The sequence below is a fragment of the Heptranchias perlo genome, chromosome 4, assembly GCF_035084215.1.
Source record: "Heptranchias perlo isolate sHepPer1 chromosome 4, sHepPer1.hap1, whole genome shotgun sequence".
Classification (NCBI taxonomy): Eukaryota; Metazoa; Chordata; class Chondrichthyes; order Hexanchiformes; family Hexanchidae; genus Heptranchias; species Heptranchias perlo.
Genome location: NC_090328.1, coordinates 103,266,760 through 103,293,622, shown reverse-complemented (window position 1 = coordinate 103,293,622; position 26,863 = coordinate 103,266,760). Strand labels below are relative to the sequence as shown.

The following is a 26,863-nucleotide window of genomic DNA, read 5'->3' as shown; positions in this document are numbered from 1 at the left end:
TCTAATACACTAATACTAACTGAAGGGTGGGCTTCTCAGAAAATATCTTTTTAATACCTTAGGTCATTCAACATTTATACTCTTAGGTTAAAATATTTACGCATATCTTGTGATTTCTAAAGGAGTTGCATGTTATATTGCTCTTTCAAAAGCATATTTAAGCAATAAAAATGGTACTATTAAGTTCTTTTAATTTTAAAATTGTTTTGGCAATTGTTCTTCACTCCAGTTAATTCTGTCAGCCTCAGCACTCTCTGAAAGAGAGAGAGAGAGACAGATAGAGAGATAGAGATAGAGAGACATTCAGCCTATCCTTTCTGTCACTGCAAAACACATTCCGATATATTTCTCTTGGCTCTGCTCGCAAATGGTACCAGAGCAATGTGCAGGAAAAATGTGTGCTATTCCTGTTTAGCCCATTCAGCATATCAACCTCCTCATGTCTTTTTCATGTCTGCGCCCGACTGCATCTGAAAAGGATGCAGCTGTTTATATAAAATGCAAATTAACACCAAATGACATAATTGAGCTTGTGCCCAAATTTCCTCTACTTCCACTGGTCATATCCCAGGGTCTGGCTTCCTGTGTTGGCGTTCAGGTACTAGTTGTGTTAAAGGGACAGACTGATGAACTCAAGTATGTGCTGAAAAGTTGGTAAATTGATTTCAAATTCATTTTTCAGCATCTGAAACTGTTCCTAAAGCTGCCGTAGTGTTGTTAGTACTAAAAGAGTGTGCTTAATGCATTGTTCACCCTCCCATAATAAAATGGTAGTATCACTCTGGAATGCCCTTGTATTTAGCATATGTGAATGTAGCAGTGGAACATTGATAAAGTCAAACTCCTTCTATTCCAACAACAACTTGCATTTATATAATGCCTTTAATGCAGTAAAATGCCCCATGGCGCTTGGGGATACGCTAGAGTCATAGGGCAATGACATATTTAAATAAATGAGAAGAGAACAGATATTCAAATTTCAATTTCTGGCTGGCTAAAATGGATTTCAACATGAATATTCATCAGCAGCTGACAGTAAAAAAGTTCCTTCTTCCATGACAGAATCTATTTGGTTAGAATTAAGAAACAATAGAGGTGCCATTACATTACTGGGTGTATTCTATAGGCCACCAACTAGTGGGAAGGATATAGAGGAGCAAATATAAAGCGATGCAAGAACTATAGAGTAGTGATAATGGGGGAACTTCAACTATCCTAATATAGACTGGGATAGTAATAGTGTAAAGGGCAAAGAGGGGGAGGACTTTCTGAAGTGCGTTCAGGAGAACTTTCTTGATCAATATGTTCCTGGCACAACGAGGAAGGAGGCATTACTGGATCTAGTTCTGGGGAATGAAGTGGGGGAACATTTAGGGAACAGTATCATAAGGTTTAGATTAATTATGGAAAAGGACAAGGAGCAATCTAGAGTAAAAATACTTAATTGGAGGAGGGCCAATTTCAGTGGGTTCAGAATAAATCCGGCCCGGGTAAATTGGAATCAAAGATTGGCAGGCAAACCTGTAATTGAACAATGGGCGGCCTTTAAATAGGAGATGGTTCAGGTACAATCTAGGTACATTCCCATGAGAGAGTAAGGTAGGGCAACCAAAGCCAGAGCTCCCTGGATGACGAAAGAGATAGAGAGTAAGATTAGGCAGAAAAAGGGGGCGTATGACAAATGTCAGGTTGATAATACAAGTGAGAACCAGGCTGAATATAGAATGTACAGAGGGGAAGTGAAAAAGGAAATAAGAGGGGCAAAGGGAGAGTATGAGAACAGGCTGGTGGCTAACATAAAAGGGAATCCAAAATTCTTCTATAGGCATATAAATAGTAAATGGGTATTAAGAGGAGGGATGGGGCCGATTAGGGACCAAAAAGGAGATCTACGCGTGAAGGCGGAGGGGATGGCTGAGGTAATAAATGAATGCTTTGCATCTGTCTTTAACAAGGAAGAAGATGCTGCCAAAGCCACAGTAAAAGAGGAGGTATTTGAGATAATGGATGGGCTAAAAATTGATAAAGAGGTGGTACTAGAAAGGCTGGCTGTTCTTAAAGTAGATAAGTCACCATCTTGATGGGATGCATTCTAGGTTGCTGAGGGAAGTAAGGGTGGAAATTGCAGAGGTGCTGACCATAATCTTCTAATCCTCCTTAGATTTGGGGGTGGTGCCAGAGGACTGGAGAATTGCAAATGTTACACCCTTGTTCAAAAAAGGGTGTAAGGATAAACCCAGCAACTACAGGCCAGTCAGTTTAACCTCAGTGGTGCGGAAACTTTTAGAAACGGTAAGTTGGGACAAAATTAACAATCACTTGGACAAGTGTGGATGAATAAAGGAAAGCCAGCACGGATTTGTTAAAGGCAAATCATGTTTTCCTAACTTGCTTGAGCTTTTTGATGAGGTAACAGAGAGGATCGATGAGGGCAATGCGTTTGATGTTGTGTATATGGGCTTTCAAAAGGTGTTTGATAAAGTGCCACGTAATAGGCTTGTCAGCAAAATTGAAGCCCGTGGTATAAAAGGGGCAGTGGAACATGGTAACGAAATTGGCTAAGAGATTGGAAACAAAGAGTAGCGGTGGATGGTTTTTTTCGGAGTGGAGGAAGGTATATAGTGATTTTCCCCAGGGGTCGGTATTGGGACCACTGCATTTTTTGATATATATTAATGACTTGGTCTTGGGTGTACAGGGCACAATTTCAAAATTTGCAGATAAAACAAAACTTGGAAGTATAGTAAACAGTGAGGAGAATAGTGATAGACTTAGGAGGACATAGATAGGCTGGTGGAATGGGCAGACACATGGCAGATAAAATTTAACGCAAAGAAATGCGATGTAATACATTTTGGCAGGTAGAATGAGGAGAGGCAATATAAACTAAATGGTACAATTCTAAAGGGGGCGCAGGAACAGAGAGACCTGGGGCTACATGTGCCCAAATCTTTGAAGGTGGCAGGACAGGTTGAGAAAGCAGTTAAAAAAGCATACGGGATCTTGGGCTTTATAAATAGAGGCAAAGAGTATAAAAGCAAAAAAATTATGTTGAACCTTTATAAAGCACTGGTTTGGCCATAGCTGGAGTATTGTGTTCAATTCTGGGCACCGCACTTTAGGAAGGATGTGAAGGCCTTAGAGAGGGTGCAGAAAAGATTTATTAGAATGGTTCCAGGGATGAGGGACTTCAGTTACATGGATAGTTTGGAGAAGCTGGGGTTGTTCTCCTTAAAGCAGAGAAGGTTAAGAGGAGATTTGATAGAAGTGTTCAAAATCATAAAGGGTTTAGATAAAGTAAATAAAGAGAAACTGTTTCCATTGGCAGAAGGGTCAAGAACTTGATATTTAAGGTGATTGGCAAAAGAACCAAAGATGACATGAGGAAAAATTTTTTTACACACTGAGTGGTTATGATCTGGAATGTGCTGCCTGAAAGGGTGGTGGATGCAGATTCAATCGTGGCTTTCAAAAAAGAATTGGATAAATACATGAAGGGAAAATATACAGGGCAACGGGGAAAGGGTGGGCGAATGGGACTAACTGGATCGCTCTTACAAAGAGCCGGCTCGGGCTCGATGGGCCAAATGGTTTCCTTCTGTGCTGTAACCATTCTATGATTCTATTATTCTATGATTCATGGACACTCATGAATCACTCTATTCGTTTCATGGGGGCTTCAATTGTACCTTCCCCTTCAATGTGCTGCTGCCTTTAAGGCCTTAGAAGTGTCCAAACTTACACATCTCTGTTTGCCTGCATCCAATAGGACACCTGGTGTAAGCCCATTATATTTACATTAGGCCCAGTGTTTAGGCGCTGAAGTGAAGGTCCAAACGCAATGCACTTCCACAGCACTGCACCCAAAGTACACCTGGAGAGCACCGGTAGAGGAAAATTGGCCATAATATCTTGGGACTAGGAGGAAGCTGCTATCGAGTGACTGCATACAATAGTCTGCTTGCCATTGTGAGTGATTTCCTGTATCTCCCGGTCAAACACCCAATTTGCATACCACATGAAAAATGAACTGCCATTTAAGGGTGTTTTTTTAAAGCTCTCTGGAGACACATGATATCACCCTGATGTGGGTTAGTTCCTGATAAAATCAACCACATAAAATCAGTTTGTTATGTTCTCGTACCGTGTAATGTTGACTTTTTAAAAAATTGTTTTGTTAGCAGCTGAGGGGCTGGACAGGGAGATTGCTATTTCCTGGAGCGAGGGAGTGGCCTCAAACTTTGCAATAAGCAGCACAATGTGTTATGGGGTGGGGGACATGACACTGATGTTGACCCAAAAGTGCTTCATACCCAATAAATTACTTTTGAATCTAGGCACAGTTGAGTTGCAGGCAAATGTGGCAGAAAGTAAGGCCCCACAAACAGTAATGAGATAAATGACCAGTTAATCTGCTTTTGGTTGAGGGATAAATGTTGGCTTGGACACCAGTGGAACTCACTTGCTTTTCTTCAAATAATGCCATGGGATATTTTGCATCCACCTGAGAAGGCCTGGGATTAATGCCTCATTTAATAATCTAATAAATAGAGGCATGGCAGGGCAGCTCAGACCCGTTGAGTGCACGGCCTGTGCCATGTGGGAACTCCAGGACGCCTCCCGTGTCCTGGACAACCATAGGGGCAGGAAGTGTCAACAGCTGGAGGAGCTCGAGCTCCGAGTTTCGAAGCATGAGGAACAGCTGGCGTCACTACAGTGCATCCGTGAGGCTGAGAGTTTCGTGGATAGCACGTTTCAGGAGGTGGCTACACCACAGCTTAAGAGATTGCATGATGTGGAGATGCCGGTGATGGACTGGGGTGGACAAATGTAAGGAATCTTACAACACCAGGTTATAGTCCAACAAATTTATTTTAAAATCACAAGCTTTCGGAGGTTACGTGCATGGTACATTGGCGAGACCATGCAGACGCTGCGACAACGGATGAACGGACACCGCGCAACAATCGCCAAACAGGAGGGTTCCCTCCCAGTCGGGGAACACTTTAGCAGTCAAGGACATTCAGCCACCGATCTTCGGGTAAGCGTTCTCCAAGGCGGCCTTCGAGACACACGACAACGCAAAATCGTCGAGCAGAATTTGATAGCCAAGTTCCGCACCCATGAGGACGGCCTCAACCGGGATCTTGGGTTCATGTCACGCTACACGTAACCCCACCAGCAAAAAGGGGGAAAAAATTTATGTTTTTTAAAATTCTCTCTCTCTCTCTGCCATTTTAAGTTTCTTTCTGCTTGCCTGTGTAAAAGACACAATGTATATCGAGTGTACTGGGACGTTCTGTTCTCCGTGACTGGCCTGTTTGAATAACAACGACACCTTTTGATTGGTGTGATGCTGTCCCAACATCGTATAAGATATGCGATTTGAGAACCTTTTCATTCAATCATCTGACGAAGGAGATAATCTCCGAAAGCTTGTGATTTTAAAATAAATTTGTTGGACTATAACCTGGTGTTGTAAGATTCCTTACATAAGAGATTGCAGGCAGAGAGGGACTGGGTGACCGCCAGACAGACAAGGAGGACCAGGCATGTGGTGCAGGAGTCCCGTGAGGACATCTCACTCTCTAACCTACTGAATATTGCAGAGGGAGAGGGTTCCTCTGGGGAGTGCAGCCAGAGCCAAGTCCACAGCACCATGGGTGGCTTAGCTGTATGGGATGGTGGAGAAAGGTCAGGAGAGCAATAGTGATAGGGGATTTGATAGTTAGGGGAACAGACAGGCATTTCTGCAGCCGCAGGCATGATTCCAGGATGGTACGTTGCCTCCCTAGTGCCAGGGTCAAGAATGTCACTGAGCGACTGCAGAAGATTCTTGGTGGGGGGGGGGTGCGGGGTGCGCGGGGAGGGTGAACAGTCAGAGGTAGCGGTCCATATCAGTACCAATGGCATAGGTAGAAAGAGGGATGAGGTCCTGCAGGCAGATTTTAAGGAGCTAGGAAAGAAATTAATAAGCGGGACCTCAAAGGTAGTAAACTCCGGATTACTCCCGGTGCCACGTGTTAGTGAGTTTAGAAATAGAAGGATAGTGCAGATGAATGCGTGGCTGGAGAGATGGTGCGGGAGAGAGGGCTTTAGATTCCTGGGGCCGGTTCTGGGGGAGGTGGGGCCTGTACAAGCCAGACAGGTTGCACCTTAACAGGGCCGGGACCAATATCCTTGCAAAGAGGTTTACTAGTGCTGTTGGGGTGGGTTTAAACTAGCTTGACAGGGAGATGGGAACCTGAGTGTAGAATCAGAAGGGAGAGAAGCAGAGCTGGAAATGGAAGGCAGAAAATTAGTAAGTGAGTTTGAAAGGCAGAGGAAGCAAAGGTTAGAAAATAGACAACAAAGGAGTTTGGCAGTGCTTAACGGTAAATATCTCAATGCAAGGAGTCTAGTGAATAAGGCAGATGAGCTCAGGGCACAGACAGACACGTTGAAGTATTATCTTAGCTATTAATGAAACATGGCTTAAAGAGGGGCAGGAATGGCAGCTCAACGTTCCAGGTTACAGGGTTTTCAGACGAGATCGAGAGGGGGATAAAAAAGGAGGGGGGGGTGGCAATATTGGTTAAAGAAACAATTACGCTGTGAGGAGGGATGATATAGAATCATAGAATCACAGAAGTTTACAACATGAAAACAGGCCCTTCGGCCCAACATGTCCATGTCGCCCAGTTTATACCACTAAGCTAGACCCAATTGCCTGTGCTTGGCCCATATCCCTCTATACCCATCTTACCCATGTAACTGTCCAAATGCTTTTTAAAAGACAAAATTGTACCCGCCTCCACTACTGCCTCTGGCAGCTCGTTCCAGACACTCACCATCCTTTGAGTGAAAAAATTGCCCCTCTGGACCCTTTTGTATCTCTCCCCTCTCATCTTAAATCTGTGCCCCCTCGTTATAGACTCCCCTACCTTTGGGAAAAGATTTTGACTATCTACCTTATCTATGCCCCTCATTATTTTATAGACTTCTATAAGATCACCCCGAAACCTCCTACTCTCCAGGGAAAAAAGTCTCAGTCTATCCAACCTTTCCCTATAAGTCAAGCCATCAAGTCCCGGTAGCATCCTAGTAAATCTTTTCTGCACTCTTTCTAGTTTAATAATATCCTTTCTATAATAGGGTGACCAGAACTGTACACAGTATTCCAAGTGTGGCCTTACTAATGTCTTGTACAACTTCAACAAGACATCCCAACTCCTGTATTCAATGTTCTGACCAATGAAACCAAGCATGCTGAATGCCTTCTTCACCACCCTATCCACCTGTGACTCCACCTTCAAGGAGCTATGAACCTGTACTCCTAGATCTCTTTGTTCTATAACTCTCCCCAACGCCCTACCATTAACGGAGTAGGTCCTGGCCCAATTCGATCAACCAAAATGCATCACCTCACATTTATCTAAATTAAACTCCATCTGCCATTCATCGGCCCACTGGCCCAATTTATCAAGATCCCGTTGCAATCCTAGATAACCTTCTTCACTGTCCACAATGCCACCAATCTTGGTGTCATCTGCAAACTTACTAACCATGCCTCCTAAATTCTCATCCAAATCATTAATATAAATAACAAATAACAGCGGACCCAGCACCGATCCCTGAGGCACACCGCTGGTCACAGGCCTCCAGTTTGAAAAACAACCCTCTACAACCACCCTCTGTCTTCTGTCATCAATGTTAGAAGGATCATCAAATGAGGCCATATGGGTTGAGCTAAAGAACAAAAAAGGGGCAGGCGCATTGCTGGGAGTGTACAATAGACCCCCAAACAGTCAGAAGGAGATAGAAGAGCAAATATGTAGGCAAGTTTCTGAGAAGTGTGAAAACAATAGGGCAGTAATAGTAGGGGATTTCAACTACCCAAATATTAACTGGGATACAAACAGTGTGAAGGGTATAGAGGGTGCAGAACTCTTAAATTGCATTCAGGAGAACTTTTTTAGCCAGTATGTAGCAAGCCCAACAATAGGGGGGGGGGAATCTGGATTTAGTTTTAGGGAATGAAGCTGGGCAGGTGGAAGGAGTATCAATGGGAGAGCATTTTGCTGGTAGTGATCATAACTCAGTTAGATTTAACATAGTTAGGGAAAAGGACAAAAATAGAACAGGAGTAAAAGTTCTAAATTGGGGAAAGGCCAATTTGACTAAGCTGAGAAGTGGACTGGAAACAGCGACTTGGAAGTAAATTAGTGTTAGAGCAGTGGGAGGCATTCAAGGGAAAGATAGTGAGGTTCAGAACAAACATGTTCCAACAAAAAAAAGGGTGGGACTGTCAAATCAAGAGCCCCCTGGATGATAAGGAACATAAAGGGTAGGATAAGGCAAAAAAGGAATGCTTATATCTGACACCGAGAGCGCAATACTACAGAAAGCCTAGAGGAGTATAGAAATTGCAGGGGTGAAATTAAAAAGGAAATTAGGAAAGCAAAGAGAGGGCTTGAAAAAATTCTGGCAAGTAAAATTAAGAAAAACCCAAAAATGTTTTATAAATACATAAAGAGCAAGAGGATAACTAAGGAAAGAGTAGGGCCTATTAGAGACCAAAAAGGTAACCCATGTGTGGAGGCAGAAAATGTTGGTATGGTTCTTAATGAATACTTTGCGTCTGTCTTCACACAAGAGAGGGACGAAGCAGACATTGTAGTTAAGGAGGAGGAGTGTGAAATATTGGATGGGATAAACATAGTGAGAGAGGAAGTATTAAGGGGATTAGCATCTTTGAAAGTAGATAAATCGCCAGGCCCGGATGAATGTATTCCGGGCCGTTAAAATAAGCAAGGGAGGAAATAGCGGAGGCTCTGACCATCATTTTCCAATCTTCATTGGATACAGGCGTGGTGCCACAGGATTGGAGGACTGCTAACATTGTACCGTTGTTTAAAAAGGGAGATAAGGATAGACCGAGTAATTACAGGCCAGTCAGCCTAACCTCAGTGTTGGGCAAATTATTGGAATCAATTCTGAGGGACAATAGAAAGGCATGGATTAATCAAGGACAGTCAACATGGATTTGTCAAGGGCAGGTCGTGTCTGACTAACTTGATTAAATTTTTCGAGGAGGTGACAAGGAGGGACGATGAGGGTAATGCATTTGATGTAGTCTACATGGATTTTAGCAAGGCTTTTCTCAAGGTCCCACATGGCAGACTGGTCAAAGAAGTAAAAGCCCATGGGATCCAAGGGAAAATTGCAATTGGATCCAAAATTAGCTCAGTGGCAGGAAGCAAAGGGTAATGGCCGACGGGTGTTTTTGTGACTGCAAGGCTGTTTCCAGTGGGGTTCCACAGGGCTCACTACTAGGTCACTTGCTTTTTGTGGTATATATTAATGATTTAGACTTAAATGTAGGGGGCATGATTAAAAAGTTTGCAGATGATACAAAAATTGCTATGTGGTTGATAGTGAGGAGGAAAGCTGTAGACTGCAGAAAGATATTAATGGACTGGTCAGGTGGGCAAAAAAGTAGGAAATGGAATTCAATCCAGAGAAGTGTGAGGTAATGCATTTGGGGAGGTCAAACAAGGCAAGGGAATAAACAATAAATGGGAGAATGCTGAGTGGTGTAGAGAAAGAGAGGGACCTTGGAGTGCATGTCCACAGATCTGTGAGGGTAGCATGACAGGTAGATAAGGTGGTTAAGAAGGTATACGGGATACTTTCCTTTATTAGCCGAGGCATAGAATATAAGAGCAGGGAGGTTATGCTCGAACTTTATAAAACACTAGTTAGGCCACAGCTTGAGTATTGGGTACAGTTCTGGTCACCACATTACAGGAAAAATGTGATTGCACTAGAGAGAGTGCAGAGGAAATTTACAAGGATGTTGCCAGGACTGGAGAATTTCAGCAATGAGGATAGATTGAATAGGCTGGGGTTGTTCTCTTTGGAACAGAGGAGGCTGAGGGGTGATTTAATTGAGGTTTATAAAATTATGAGGGGCATAGAGTGGACAGGAAGGACCTATTTCCCTTAGCAGAGAGGTCAATATCCAGGGGTCATAGATTTAAAGTAATTGATAGAAGGATTAGAGGGGAGCTGAGGAAAAATTTTTTCACCCAGAGAGTTTTTTTTATTCATTCATGGGATGTAGGCGTCGCTGGCGAGGCCGGCATTTATTGCCCATCCCTAATTGCCCTTGAGAAGGTGGTGGTGAGCCGCCTTCTTGAATCGCTGCAGTCCGTGTGGTGACGGTTCTCCCACAGGGCTGTTAGGAAGGGAGTTCCAGGATTTTGACCCAGCGGTGATGAAGGAACGGCGAAATATTTCCAAGTCGGGATGATGTGTGACTTGGAGGGGAACGTGCAGGTGGTGGTGTTCCCATGTGTCTGCTGCCCTTGTCCTTCTAGGTGGTAGAAGTCGCGGGTTTGGGAGGTGCTGTCGAAGAAGCCTTGGCGAGTTACTGCAGTGCTTCCTGTGGATGGTACACACTGCAGCCACTGTGTGCCAGTGGTGAAGGGAGTGAATGTTTAGGGTGGTGGATGGGGTGCCAATCAAGCGGGCTGCTTTGTCCTGGATGGTGTCGAGCTTCTTGAGTGTTATTGGAGCTGCACTCATCCAGGCAAGTGGAGAGTATTCCATCACACTCCTGACTTGTGCCTTGTAGATGGTGGAAAGGCACTGGAGGAGGCTGAGGGGTGATTTAATTGAGGTGTATAAAATTATGAGGGGCATAGATAGAGTGGACAGGAAGGACCTATTTCCCTTAGCAGAGAGGTCAATAACCAGGGGTCATAGATTTAAAATAATTGATAGAAGGATTAGAGGGGAGCTGAGGGCAGTCGGGGTCTGGAACTCACTATCTGAAAGGGTGATAGAGGCAGAAACCCTCATCACATTTAAAAAGTACTTGAATATGCACTTGAAGTGCCATAACCTAAAAGGCTACGGACCAACTGCTGGAAAGTGGGATTAGGCTGGATAGCTCTATTTTGACCGGCACAATCTCTATGGACCAAATGGCCTCCTTCTGTGCTTTAAATTTTCTATGCTTCTATGTTTCTTTTTGAGATACAGCACCTCCAGCAATGCAGTACTCTCTCAACCCAGATTAAGTGCTCAAGCCCTAGAGTAGGGCTTAAACCCACAATCTTCTGACTCAGAGGCGAGAGTGCTACCACAGAGCCAAGGCTGATTATTAAATTGGGCACATATCTGAGTAAAACAATAGATAAATGACACTTGGGGCATGATTTTAGCCTGGGGGTGGGGAGGGGTGGAATTCCTGTCGGGAAACCTGGAAGTACGGGTTTCCCAGACGTCCTTACGATTTTGACGTTTAAGCTTTTTGGGCCCGGGGGAAGCAGTGCTATAAAGGCATTTACCTGCAATTTAGGGCCTTCTCGCCTCCTCTCACGTGGTGTGAAGGAGAAGGCCCGGGAATCCCGACCCCCAGGGGCTAAAATCGAAAAAGCTTTGAAAATGGAGGCCCACAGCCTCCTTTAAAGCTTTTAATGCCCGAACTGCCTCCTAAGAGCGGGTTGGTCACCCGCCCCTCGTCCTGCCCCCCTGAAAACCGGAAATGGGCGGGTTGGAGGCGGGTTTTAGATTTTTGCAGCTGTTACTGCCCCCGCTCCCAACCCACCCATTTTTCCAGGCTAAAAACATGTTCTTGAAATCATGATGTGGAGTTTTTCCTCAATGACCAATCAGATTCCATTAAATGTTTATTATTGGCTTCAACCATCAGATCACAGTAAAGCATCAGATGGACAGGCCCATTTAAAAAAAAATAAAAACACAGGGGGTGATTTTAAACCCCAAGAATGGGTGGGTTGGAGGCGCGTGGGAGTTGAAAACAATTGTTTCTCGGGTTACGACCGCAACCCGGCTTTATTTCTGGGTTTAACGTCAGCGCGGAAAAGTACAGGCTTCCCAATGGGAATGCAAAATCCGAAAATTTTGCGGTCGTGACCCAAAAAAACAACTATTTTTCAACTCCCACCCGCCCCCAGCCCACCCGTTCTTGGGGTTTAAAATCGCCCCCACAGTGTCTGAGATCTTACGTCACTTTCCTGCATTACGACTGCACCAGGTTATGGTGTATGACAGATCTATATCTATAATAATTATTGATATGTTTGTTATCAGAAGTCCAAAATGCACATCTGTACTTAGCATCTGATGTATCATTTTTCTGGCATCTGATTTTTCTGTTGTTTAATTGACAGATCTAACCACCAATCAGTTAAGGCATCTCACAAAGCCCAAACCAATGAGAACGGGCATAACATAAGAACATAAGAAATAGGAGCAGGAATAAGCCATATGGCCCCTCGAGCCTGCTCCGCCATTCAATAAGATCATGGCTGATCTTCAACCTTAACTACACTTTCCTGCCCGATCCCCATATCCCTTGATTACCCTAGAATCCAAAAATCTATCGATCTCAGCCTTGAACATATTCAACGACTCAGCATCCACAGCCCTATGGCTGGGCAGGGCAGCTACCAACATGTTTTGGCATCCAAGGAAGGTTTCAAGCCCCCCGCCCTTCCCCATTATTGCCATTATGACCTTCACAGATAATTGAAAACCTCAGACATATCCTTTACCGCCTCTCTGCTCCCAGATGTAATTATTTAATGAAATAATTCCTCAGAGTAGCAGCCTCAGCATGGTGCCTGCTTGTCCCCTTGATCTCAGCCTCAGGAAGATTTCCATTGCCAGCCTTAGCCATACTAACGCCCCTTACCCCAGTCTTTGCCACTCCCAATTGCCAGGCGACAAGAAACAATCCTTGCTCAAACTTGCATTGCTGTATTGCTCCACTCTCTGGCTCCCTACTCCGCTCTGTGTCTTTATGCTGTGCTTTCCAGTGTTCTGTTCCTCTCTCTGGCCCTGTGTTGCTTCACATCTTGTCATTATGACACTGCAGACTTCCTGGTCATGCCCCGTGCTGATGCACCCTGCCAACTGGGTTCACCTCTTCTATACTCAGTCCTGCTCCCTTGCAGCCCCAGGCTTCCCAGACTTACAAAGAGAGTGAGAGGTATGCAGCAGAGAGAGGAGGCCAAGGGAAGTGGCAAAGGGAGTTGGAGATGAGCAGGAAAATTACAGATGGAAAGTGTCTGAAAGATGGAGAAAAAGAGAGAAACAACAACAACTCGCATTTATATAGCGCCTTTAACATTGTAAAATGCCCCATGGTGCTTGGGGACACGGTAGGATCACAGGGCAAGGACAGAGGAGAGAAAATCAAAGGGAAAATTAGAAGAAAATATATAATAAATGTAATGTTTGGAGGAGAATCATCTAAATGGCTTTCAAAGGAGCAAATAAACTCTTACATGTGTCTCAATTATATTCGCTAATGTAGAGAACGCGGCTGAATTTCTTGTTGCCAAGTTAGCATTGTAAGGAACGTTTAATATTCTGAAATTTCCATTGTAGTAAACGTCACTCGAACTGGAAGCTGAAAGAAAAGATACAGAAGTTATTGCAGTTGTTGTATTGTAGTGTAAAGCTGAGCCATAAATTAGCAAAATACACGGGCCTGGTAACATTAACAATAAGAAGTCCTCTGTAAGGACCAGAAAGAAGATTGTAATTTAAGTCAAATAATGGGTACAAATGGGGAATCAGCTGCTCAAAAATCCCTCCCTCCCTTCCTTCTTTTGTATATTTACTTATCTGTCCATCCATTTATCCATTTATCTATCTATTTACTTAACTATCTATCTATTTACTTATTTATCTATCTATCTATCTATCATTTATCTATCTATCTCTCTATCATCTCCTTTACTATTTATCTATTTACTTACTTATCTATCTATTTAATTACCTATTATCTATCTATCTATCTATCTATATATCATCAACTTACCTACTTTTCTATTAACTTACCTATCGATCTATTTGCTTACCTCTCAAGCATCTATCTATCTGTATATCTTTCTATCTATCTCTCTATCTTCCAATCATTTACTTATCTATTAATCTAATTAATTACCTGTCATCTATCTATCTATCTATTTATTGATCTCTCTCTCTATCATCTACTTACCTACTTATTTATTTCCTTACTTATCTATCTATTTACTTTTCTTTTTATCTATCATCTACTTACCTGTTTATCTATCTATCCATCTATCTATCTATATATCAATCTATAATCTACATACCTATTTATCTGTTTATCTATCTATAATCTACATACCTAGTTATCTGTTTACTTATCTATCTATCAATCAGTTACAGTTCTAATGGAGGGAAACTCAAGTCAGGAAAATATAGAGATTATGGTTTATATCCAGGATTGCGAATTTGGGATTTGAATTAATAAAGTAAATGTTGACTGGTGTAACATGCGTTAATATCTTTGGAGATTCCCGATAAATTTCAAATCGTCAGTTGGCTGATACATTAACCAATAATTGACTGGTAGACTTGGTTCTTACCTCTTGGCAGAAGGAATGCTAAAAGCAAAGCTGCAACTATAACAAGGACCACAATAACGAAAATAACCACAAGAGTGATCACGATTCCTTTGGAAATTTTCATTTTCAATAACTAGAGTTTTTAAATATTTACAACCTTCAGTTTCTCTGTGAAGAAAAAAAGATACATTTAGCTTGTTTTTCTTTTTGTCAGATTAGGATAAAACTTACGAAATTGATGGGCTTTTTTCCCTGAAAATTTTCTGGTAGTAGTCTGAGTAGAAATGAATAAGTACCATAAATTAATCACTGATAAGTGCCATCCAGCACAGATCAGGGCAAGCAGACAGAAAGAGGGCAAATAAGTGAGGCTTGTGATAATCTGGTTGATTGAGATAATGGGGACAGATCAGAGGTGACTGGAGTGGAGGGGTGAAAGTACAAAACCTTTACATAAAAGCTAACAAATGGACTGTTCCTTACCATAGAATGTTAGCAGGGTACTGGGGTGCATGCAAAATTAGATTTAATATTCCACAGCCCACCAGAACTCATTAATACCTGAAAGTGGGTGAACACTTAGATCCAGTAATCATTGTGTAGTTTGATGAACACCTTATTAAAGCTAATAGCAACAATAATATTACTAACTGTGTGACTTTAGAAAAGTAAACTTTGGGGAGAATTAATTGGAAACTAGAAAATGTAACAAGAGAAGACAAGTTGAATTATTTTAGGGTACTTTAAGTGATGGGGTAAAGAACGCAAGAAAAACGTGCATTTATATAGCACCTTTTACAGTCACATGACTTCCTAAAGCACTTTACAGCCAATGAAGTACTTTTGAAGTGTAGCTGCTATTGTAATATAGGAAATGCAGCAGTCAATTTGCATGTAGCAAGGTCCCACAATCAGCAATGTGATAATGACCAAATAATCTATTTTTAGTGATGTTGGTTGAAGGATAAATACTGCAAGAACTCCCCTGCTTTTCTTTGAAATACTGCCATGGGAACATTTACACCCATCTGAGAGGGCAGAAGGGGCCATGGTCTAATGTCTACATTTGTAAGATGGCACATCAGACAGTGTTCTCTTAATACTGTACTGGAGTGTTAGCCTAGATTTTATGCTCAAGTCTCTGGAGTGGGACTTGAACCCACAACCTTCTAACTCGGAGGTAAGAGTGCTACCACTGAGCCATGGCTGACACCTAAGGTAATAGGGGATTGATTAAGCACACTCAGTACAAAGCTTAACATGGAGCACTAACGCATTTAATCTAGAAGAAAGTTCTTAGCTGTGTAAGAAGTAAATGGAGTGCAGGAGACCCGACGGCTACTTTAAAAGATTAGTTGGTTAAAAATCCTATGGATGATCAGGAAGTGGCAGATAAGCTCAGTCAAATGTGTACAGGATAGCATTAGATTAAAAGAGGCTTACAATGTTGCCAAAAAGAGTAGTAAGTCTGAGGATTGGGAGGGTTTTAGAAATCAGCAAAGGATAACCAAGAAATTGATCAACATAAGAACATAAGAACATAAGAAATTGGAGCAGGAGTAGGCCAATCGGCCCCTCGAGCCTGCTCCGCCATTCAATAAGATCATGGCTGATCTGATCCCAACCACAAATCTAAAGAACACAAGAAGTAGGAGCAGGACCCGGCCACACAGCCCCTGGGCCCTCTCCGCCACCCACAGGGCATTGACCGATCCGAACTCAGCTTCATGTCCAATTTCCTGCCCGCTCCCCATAACCCCTAATTCCCTTTACTTCTAGAAAACTGTCTATTTCTGTTTTAAATTTATCTAATGATGTAGCTTCCACAGCTTCCTGGGGCAGCAAATTCCACAGACCGACCACCCTCTGAGTGAAGAAGTTTCTCCTCATCTCAGTTTTGAAAGAGCAGCCCCTTATTCTAAGATTATGCCCCCTAGTTCTAGTTTCACCCATCTTTGGGAACATCCTTACTGCATCCACCCGATCAAGCCCCTTCACAATCTTATATGTTTCAATAAGATCGCCTCTCATTCTTCTGAACTCCAATGAGTAGAGTCCCAATCTACTCAACCTCTCCTCATATGTCCGCCCCCTCATCCCCGGGATTAACCGAGTGAACCTTCTTTGTACTGCCTCGAGAGCAAGTATGTCTTTTCTTAAGTATGGACACCAAAACTGTATGCAGTATTCCAGGTGTGGTCTTACCAATACCCTATATAACTGCAGCAATACCTCCCTGTTTTTATATTCTATCCCCCTAGCAATAAAAGCCAACATTCCGTTGGCTTTCTTGATCACCTGCTGCACCTGCATACCAACTTTTTGATTTTCTTGCACTAGGACCCCCAGATCCCTTTGTACTGCAGTACTTTCCAGTCTCTCGCCATTAAGAAAATAACTTGCTCTCTGATTTTTCCTGCCAAAGTGCATAACCTCACATTTTCCAATATTATATTGCATCTGCCAAATCTCCGCCCACTCACCCAGCCTGTCTATATCCCCCTGCAGGTTTTTTATGTCCTCCTCACTCTCTACTTTCCCTCCCATCTTTGTATCATCTGCAAATTTTGATATGTTGCACTCGGTCCCCTCCTCCAAATCGTTAATATAGATTGTAAAGAGTTGGGGACCCAGCACCGACCCCTGTGGAACACCACTGGTTACTGGTTGCCAGTCCGAAAATGAACCATTTATCCCAACTCTCTGCTTCCTGTTCGATAACCAATCCTCCACCCATGCCAGAATGTTACCCCCAATCCCGTGATTTTTTATCTTAAGTAATAATCTTTTATGTGGCACCTTGTCGAATGCCTTCTGGAAGTCTAAATACACTATGTCCACTGGTTCCCCTTTATCCACCCTGTACGTTATATCCTCAAAGAACTCAAGCAAATTTGTCAGACATGACTTCCCCTTCATAAAGCCATGCTGACTTTGTCCTATTAAATTATGCTTATCTAAATGTTCCGTTACTGTCTCCTTAATAATAGACTCCAAAATTTTACCCACCACAGATGTTAAGCTAACTGGCCTATAATTTCCAGCCTTCTGCCTACTACCCTTTTTAAATAACGGTGTTACATTAGCAGTTTTCCAATCTGCCGGGACCTCTCCTGAGTCCAGGGAATTTTGGAAAACTATCACCAAAGCATCCACAATCCCTACTGCCACTTCCCTCAAGACCCTAGGATGGAAGCCATCAGGTCCAGGGGATTTATCCGCTTTGAGTCCCATTATTTTACTGAGTACCATCTCCTGAGTGATTTTAATCGTATTTAGCTCTTCCCCCCGTAGAGTCCCCTGTTTGTCCAGTGTTGGGATATTCTTAGTGTCCTCTACTGTAAAGACTGAAACAAAATATTTGTTCAGCATTTTTGCCATCTCCATGTTTCCCACAATTAATTTCCCGGTCTCATCCTCTAAGGGACCTACGTTTGCCTTAGCCACCCTTTTTCTTTTTATATAACTATAGAAACTCTTGCTATCTGTTTTTATATTTTTTGCTAATTTCTTTTCATAATCTAACTTCCCTTTCTTAATCAATCCTTCAGTTACTTTTTGCTGTCTTTTGAAGAATTCCCAATCTTCTATCCTCCCACTAAGTTTGGCTACCTTATATGTCCTTGTTTTTAGTCGGATACTATCCTTGATTTCTTTACTTAGCCACGGATGGCTGTCATTTCTTTTACACCCTTTTTTCCTCAGTGGAATATATTTATTTTGAAAGTTGTAAAATAACTCCCTAAATGAACACCACTGCTCATGTACCGTCTTACCCTTTAATCTATTTTCCCAGTCCACTTTAATCAATTCCGCTCTCATACCATCATAGTCTCCTTTATTCAAGCTCAGTACGCTTGTTTGAGAATCAACCTTCTCACCCTCGAATTGGATATGGAATTCAACCATGTTGTGGTCGCTCGTTCCAAGGGGATCCTTAACTAGGACATTATTAATTAATCCTGACTCATTACACAGGACCAGGTCCAAGGTTGCCTGCCCCCTTGTAGGATCAGTTACATACTGCTCAAGAAATCCATCCCTGATGCACTCAATGAACTCGTCCTCAAGGCTGCTCTGCCCAATTTGATTTGTCCAGTTAATATGATAATTAAAATCCCCCATAATTATAGCTGTTCCCTTATTACATGCCCCGACTATTTCCTGATTAATACTTCTTCCAGCAGAGTTGCAACTATTAGGAGGCCTATATACTACGCCCACTAATGTTTTTTTCCCCTTATTATTCCTTATCTCCACCCAAACTGTTTCATTATCTTGATGCTTTGTCCCAATATCATTTATCTGTATTACAGTGATTCCTTCCTTTATTAACATAGCCACCCCACCTCCCCTTCCTTCCTGCCTGTCCTTCCTGATTGTTAAATACCCTGGCATATTTAATTCCCAGTCGTTGTCACCCTGCAGCCATGTTTCTGTAATGGCCACAAGATCATACCCATACGTAGTTATTTGTGCCGTTAACTCGTCCATTTTGTTACGAATGCTACGTGCATTCAGATAAAGAACTTTCAAATCTGTTTTGTGACGCTTAGTTCCTGCTTTTTCCTTTTTTAACACTTTACCTATTACTCCATACCTTCTGTCCCTTCCTGTTACGCTTTCCTCTCTCTCCCTGCTCAGGTTCCCAACCCCCTGCCACTTTAGTTTAAACCCTCCCCAACAGCACTAGCAAACACTCCTCCTAGGACAGCGGTCCCGGCCCTGCCCAGGTGCAGACCGTCCGGTTTGTAGTGGTCCCACCTCCCCCAGAACCGTTTCCAGTGTCCCAGGAATTTGAATCCCTCCCCCTTGCACCATTCCTCTAGCCACGTATTCATTTGAAATATCCTCCTATTTCTACTCTGACTAGCACGTGGCACTGGCAGCAATCCTGAGATTACTACCTTTGAAGTTCTATTTTTTAATTTACCTCCTAACTCCCTATATTCTGCTTTTAGGACCTCATCCCCTTTTTTACCTAAATCGTTGGTGCCTATGTGCACCACGACAGCTGGCTGTTCGCCCTCCCCCTCCAAAATGTTCTGTAGCCGCTCCGAGATGTCCTTGATCCTTGCACCAGGGAGGCAACACACCATCCTGGAGTCTCGGTTGCGGCCGCAGAAACGCCTGTCTATTCCCCTTACAATTGAGTCCCCTATCACTATAGCTCTTTCACTCTTTTTCCTCCCAGCCTGTGCAGCAGAGCTACCCGTGGTGCCAGGAAGTTGGCTGCTGCTGCCTTCCCCTGATAAGTCATCCCCCACAACAGCATCCAAAGTGGCATATCTGTTTGAGAGGGGGATGGCCACAAGGGACCCCTGCACTACCTGCCTGCACCTCTTACTCTTCCTGGTGGTCACCCATTCACTTCAAGAGGAAGAAAATTGAATATGAGAGTAAATTAGCAAGAAATATAAAAACAGATTGTAAGAACTTCTACAATTATGTAAAAAGGAAGAGATTAGCAAAAGTAAATGTGGGTCCCTTAGAGACATTGACAGAAGAAATTATAATGGGACATAAGGAATAAGGAAGTGCAGAGATGCTTTCAAATATTTTGTATCTGTCTTGAACAGTACATTTCCGGCCCAACGAGGAAGGAGACATTGCTGGACCTGGTTCTGGGGAATGAGGTGTGTCAAGTGGAGCAAATGTCAGTGGGGGAACATTTAGGGAACAGTGATCATAGTATCATAAGGTTTAGATTAGTTATAGAAAAAGACAAGGAGCAATCTAGAGTAAGAATACTTAATTGGAGGAGGGCCAATTTCACTGGGTTGAGAACGGACCTGGCCCGGGTAAATTGGAATCAAAGATTGGCAGGCAAAACTGTAATCAAACAATGGGCAGCCTTTAAAGAGAAGATGGTTTGGGTACAGTCTAGGTACATTCCCACGAGGGAAAAAGATAGGGCATGCAAAGTCAGAGCTCCCTGGAAGACGAAAGAGATAGAGAATAAGATGAAGCAGAAAAAGGAGGTGTATTTCAGATGTCAGGTTGATAATGCAAATGAGAACCAGGCTGAATATAGAAAGTACAGAGGAGAAGTGAAAAAGAAAAAAGGAGGGGCAAAGAGAGAGTATGAGAATAGACTGGCGGCTAACATAAAAGGGAATCCAAAAGTCTTCGATAGGCATACAAATAGTTATCGGCTAGTAAGAGGAAGGGTGGGGCCGATTAGGGACCAAAGAGGAGATGGAGGCAGAGGGCACGGCTGAGGTACTAAATGAATATTTTGCATTTGTCTTTAAAAGGAAGAAGATGTTGCCAGAGTCACAGTAAAGGGGGAGGTAGTTGAGATAGTGGATGGGCTAAAAATTGATAAAGAGTGGGTGCTAGAAAGGCTGGCTGTACTTAAAGTAAATAAGTCACCCGGTCCGGATGGGATGCATCCGAGGTTGCTGAGGGGAGTAAGGGTGGAAATTGCAGAAGTGTTGGTATAATCTTCCAATCCTCCTTAGATACGGGGGTTGTGCCAGAGGACTGGAGAATTGCAAATGTTACACCCTTGTTCAAAAAAGGGTGTAAGGATAAACCCGGCAAATACAGGCCAGTCAGTTTAACGTCAGTGGTGGGGAAGCTTTTAGAAACGATAAGTTGGGACAAAATTAATAGTCACTTGGACAAGTGTGGATTACTTAAGGAAAGCCAGCATGGATTTGTTCAAGGCAAATCGTGTTTAACTAACTTGATTGAGTTTTTTGATGAGGTAACAGAGAGGGTCAATGAAGGCAATGCAGTTGATATTGTGTATATGGACCTTCAAAAGGTGTTTGATAAAGTGCCACATAATAGGTTTGTCAGCAAAATTGAAGCCCATGGAATAAAAGGGGCAGTGGCAGCATAGATACGCAATTGGTTAAGTGACAGGAAACAGAGAGTAGTGGTGAACGGTTGTTTTTTGAACTGGAGGGAGGTGTACAGTGGTGTTCCCCAGGGGTCGGTACTAGGACCACTGCTTTTTTTGACATATATTAATGACTTGGACTTAGGTGTACAGGGCACAATTTCAAAATTTGCAGATGACACAAAACTTGGAAGTGTAGTAAACAGTAAAGAGGATAATGATAGACTTCAAGAGGAAAGACAGGCTGGTGGAATGGGCGGACACATGGTAGATTAAATTTAACGCAGAGAAGTGAGAAGTGATACATTTTGGCAGGAAGAATGAGGAGAGGCAATATAAACTAAATGGTACAATTCTAAAGGGGATACAGGAACAGAGAGACCTGGGGGTACATGTGCCCAAATCTTTGAAGTTGGCAAGATAGGTTGAGAAAGCCGTTAAAAAGGCATACGGGATCCTGGGCTTTATAAATAGAGGCATAGAGTACAAAAGGAAGGAAGTTATGTGGAACCTTTATAAAACACTGGTTCGGCCACAACTGGAGCATTGTGTCTAATTCTAGGCACTGCACTTTAGGAAGGATGTCATGGTCTTGGAGAGGGGGCAGAAAAGATTTACTGGAATCGTTCCGGGAATGAGGGACTTCAGTTACATGGATAGACTGGAGAAGCTGGGGTTGTTCTCCTTAGAGCAGAGAAGGTTGAGAGGAGATTTGATAGAAGTGTTCAAAATCATGAAGGGTTTAGATAAAGTAATTAAGGAGAAACTGTTCCCATTGGCAGAAGGGTCAAGTATCATCAGCAAACATGGATACATTATACTCGGTCATTGATATAGATTGTAAACAGCTAAGGCCCAAGCATTGATCCTTGAGGCATCCCACTAGTTACAACCTGCCATCCTCAAAATGACTCGTTTATTCCTACTCTCTGTTTTCTGTCCGTTAACCAATCCTCAATCCATGCTAATATATTACCCCCTGTCCCACAGTCCAATGAGCCCTAATCTTTTGTAGCAACCTCTTGTGTGGCACCTTATCAAATGCCTTTTGAAAATCCAAATATACTACATTCACCTGTTCCCCCTTACCTACCCTGCTAGTTACACCCTCAAAAAACTCTAATGAATTTGTCACATACGCTTTCCCTTTCATAAAACCGTGTTGACTCCTATTATGATTTTCTAAGTGCCCTGTTACTACGTCCTTATTAACAGATTCTAGCATTTTCCCTACTATTGATGTAAGGCTAACTGGCCTTTAGTTCCCTGTTTTCTCTTTCCCTCCTTTCTTGAATAATGGGGTTACATTTGCTACCTTCCAATCCACGGGGACCGTTCTAGAATCTACAGAATTCTGAATGATCAAAACCAATGCACCCACTATCTCTGCAGCCACCTCTTTTAAAACCCTAGGATGTAGGCCATCAGGTCCAGGGGATTTGTTGGCTTTTAGTCCCATTAATTTCTCCAGTGCTTTTTCTTTACTAACCTTCATTGCTTTAAGTTCCTCACTCTCATTAGACCCGTGGTTCCCCACTATTTCCGGTATTTTTTTGTGTGTTCTACTGTGAAAAATCATAGAATCACAGAATCATAGAATTATTACAGCACAGAAGGAGGCCATTTGGCCCATCAAGGCCATGCTGGCTCTTTGTAAGAGCAATCCAGTTAGTCCTATTCCCCGGCTCTTTCCCAGTAGCCCTGTAAATATTTATCCAATTCCTTTTTGAAAGCCACGGTTGAATCTGCATCCACCACCCTTTCAGGCAGCACTTTCCAGATCATAACTACTCGCTGGGGAAAAACATTTTTCCTCATGTCACGTTTGGTTCTTTTGCCAATCACCTTAAATCTGAGTCCTCTGATTCTGAGAAAGTAAGCTGTGAGGAGGACACAAAGAGGCTGCAAAGGGATATAGACAGGTTAAGTGAGTGGGCGAGGAGGTGGCAAATGGAGTATAATGTGGGGAAACGTGAAATTATCCACTTTGGTAGGAAGAATAGAAAAGCAGAGTATTTTTTAAAAGGTGAGAGACGAAGAAATGTTGGTAGTCAGAGGGATTTGGGTGTCCATGTACATGAATCACAGAAAGTTAACATGCAGATACAGCAAACAATTAGGAAAGCAAGTGGTATGTTAGCCTTTATTGCAAGGGGGTTGGGGTATAATAGTAAGGAGACCTTACTGCAATTATATAGGGCTCTGGTGAGACCACACCTGGACTACTGTGTACAGTTTTGGTCTCCTGACCTAAGGAAGGATATACTTGCCTTAGAGAGGGTGCAACAAAGGTTCACTAGATTGATTCCTGGGTTGATAGGGTTGTCCTATGAGGAGAGATTGAGTAGAATGGGCCTATATTCTCTGGAGTTCAGAAGAATGAGAGGTAATCTCATTGAAACATATGAAATTCTCAGAGGGCTTGACAGGGTAGATGCTGAGAGGCTGTTTCCCCTGACTGAAGAGTCTAGAACTAGGGATCATAGTCTCAAGATAAGAGGTTGTCCATTTAGGACCGAGATGAGCAAAAATTTCTTCACTCAGAGGGTTGTGAATTTTTGGAATTCTCTACCTCAGAGGGTTGTGGATACTCAGTCATTGAGTATATTCAAGACTGAGATCGATGGATATTTGGACACCAAGGGAATCAAGGGATATGGGGATAGGGTGGGAAAGTGGAGTTGAGGTCGAAGATCAGCCTTGATCTTATTGAATGGCGGAGCAGGCTCAAGGGGCCGTACGGCCTACTCCTGTTCCTATTTCTTATGTTCTTACGTTCTTAAATCTTCACAACAGCCTTCACAGTTTAGACTGGTATATTTTCTTCTTACATCTTACCCAGTCATTTGATACAAGAACTTTTAACAACTAGTTAGTACAATGCACTTATTAAATTCAGAAATAGAGGTGACAGAACAAGGGCTATAATGCAGAACATCACCAAGGCTGAAAAGACTACCCTGCTATTTTGTATAAATTGCTATTTATGCTTGTTGTTAATGGTTACTGGTTTGTAATTTGTAGCTTTGAACTACAATAGTTCATGCAGTTGAGTAGTAGATAATGTTAAACAAAGAATGTCACACCTTGTTACCCATGGGAGATTCTGCTATTGAAGGCAGGAATGGATGCCTCTTTATCCGTTGTACAGTGATTGACCTGCAGAGCTATTGTACAAGATATGCTTAGTGATCCATTATAATTAATGGATCCTATAATTAATGAGCTGCTTGTCAATGCAGCAATGAATCAATTACAATGGGTGAATAAGCATCCATTGTACAATTTATCTACTCCCCTTAGCCACTCCAATCTATTTAGCTCTGAACTTGTAGTTCCTTGTTCTCTCAGCTTCAAACCTAACATCATCATCAAGCCTCCTGACAAAGGAGGCATTGTTACTGTATGGCAGGTGGACTTCTAGCTGGCTGAGGTTGCCAACCATCTGATGATTCTTCCTATCTTTTAAAAGATCTTTCAGTCTTCAGTTCTGATGAAGTCTATACACCCGAAATGTCATAATCTGTCATTTCTTCATTGTCGTTGGGTCAAAATCCTGGAAGGCCCTACCTAACAACACTGTGGGAGCACCTTCGCCACACGGACTGCAGTGATTCAAGAAGAAAGCCCACCATCACCTTCTCAAGGGCAACTAGGGATGGGCAATAGATGCCGGCTTTGCCAGTGGTGCCCACATCCCGAGAATCATAGAATCATACAGCACAGAAGGACGCCATTTGGCTTATCGTGTCTGTGCCGGCTCTTTGAAAGAGCTATCTAATTAGTCCCACTTCCCTGCTCTTTCTCCATAGCCCTGGAAATTTTTCCTTTTAAAGTATATATCCAATTCCCTTTTGAAAGTTACCATTGAATCTACTTCCACCATCCTTTCAGGCAGTGCATTCCAGGTCATAACAACTCACTGCATAAAAAAATGAGAATGAATTTTTAAAAAAATTATCTTTACAGATGCTGACTGACCCGTTGTGTATTTCAGCATTTTCTGTTTTTATTTCATTGTCCAGCAATTGATTCATCACTGCTTTAAACAGTAGATTTATGCTAACCATTGCTAACCTTTCTTGTGGTTTTCATCCTTGATGCTGTGAGCAACTGAAAATAGGAAGTTCAAGAATCATGAGTCTCAGAGGGATGCAACCGTCGCTTTGGTGGGAAGGGATGAGTAGACGTGGATTGTTGAGATTTGAGTTCAAAAGACATGAGGGTGGATTTTTTTCTTTGCTATACCTGCGAAGTTGTTGGTCCCCAGCCGTAGCGAAGAAGGAAAAAGGGGCAGATGCTCATTCCTGGGGTGTTCCCAATGGATGGTACTGGGCCTGAACCAGCAGTAGAGACAGAGCCAGCGTTAGTATTTTAATGGGAGGGAAGAGGGTGCCTCTGGCCTCCTGCCTCAGCTTCCTCATCACATGCCTCTTGGGGGCCACATCAAAGGGGCACCTGAAGATACCTGGCGCAAGGGCTTGTGCCAAGACTCCCACGATCGGAGGGTCTGTAGATGTCCTTGGGGGCAGCTTGAAGATGGATGGAGCTGTAAGTATTTGATGGTTTTCTTCCCTCTTCTTCCCCCCGGGTGGTTGGTCAGGCCTTGGGGCCTTCTGACTGTGGCTCTTCAGTTGTAGCTAGAAGGCCCAGATGCCAGCAGCCTGGAGCCTTGCTTTCCAGTGCTAGGCTCAGCCAGGAACTGGGCCTGCGGCAGGAGTTCAGCTGGGCCTCACTCAGAGGAAAACCAGCCCTATACTTTGTTTGCTCTTTTTTATAGATAATTTAAATTATTTTAATCTCCAAAATTCAGCCCAATTTTATTGTGTTGGAAAAAGATGTAAGCCCACTTGATCTTCAGGTTCATCAGAACCTATGCAATATTTTGATAATACTTGTTTCATTCAGTTGATTGAGAAAGAACAAACTAGCATTTATATAGTGCCTTTCATGTCCTAAGGACATCTCACTGTGCTTCACAGCTAATTAAGTACTTTGCAAGTGTAGTCAGTGTTGGCAACTGCAGCAGCCAATTTGCACACAGCAAGGTCCCTCAAACAGCAACGAGATAAGTGAACAGATAATCAGTTTTGGTGATGTTAGTTAAGAGATAAAGTCAACATTGGACACCAGGAGAACTCCCCTGCACTGCTTCAAATAGTGCAGTGGGATCTTTCACATCCACCTTAGCAGGCAAATGAGGCATTGGTTTAACATCTCATCCAAAAGATTGCACCTCTGACCCTGTCAGCTTAGATTAATTGGGGCTTGACCCCAAGACCTTCTGATTGAAAGGCAAGAGTGCTACCACTGAGACAAGGCTATCATTGCTGGTTTGTTTAAACAGCTTGCACCTGATACTGGCTTTTACCTTCTTTCTTAATTTTCACTCTGTCAGGCTTTCAAAGCACGCTGTACGGACTCGGGCAAAAACTTCAATAAAGTCTTTGTGCAAACTCTTCATTTTTTCATCAGCTGATCTCCTCCTGTTGTTGTTCCCAGTTCATCGCTGTACTTCTGACCTTGCTATTTGAACTCTTGTATGAACATCGCATATAACGCTCTACTCTGCATTAGGAATAGATGAAATACAATGCTCTTTTTGCAGTATTCCAGGAGC

General features: G+C 42.8%; 1 protein-coding gene across 5 annotated transcripts in view; it reads right to left on the bottom strand.

Moving 5' to 3' along the window:
- Positions 1–26,863, bottom strand: part of LOC137321167 (transmembrane protease serine 11B-like protein) — a 119,443-nt gene that overhangs the window by 80,021 nt on the left and 12,559 nt on the right. For all 5 annotated transcript variants that reach the window (XM_067983420.1, XM_067983421.1, XM_067983423.1 and 2 more), the window contains exons 2-3: positions 14,415–14,561; positions 13,302–13,426 (exon numbers count right to left, since the gene is read on the bottom strand). In XM_067983420.1, the coding sequence (XP_067839521.1) occupies positions 13,302–13,426; positions 14,415–14,517 (228 nt within the window). In that variant the 5' untranslated portion in view covers positions 14,518–14,561. The remainder of the gene's footprint in view (positions 1–13,301; positions 13,427–14,414; positions 14,562–26,863) is intronic.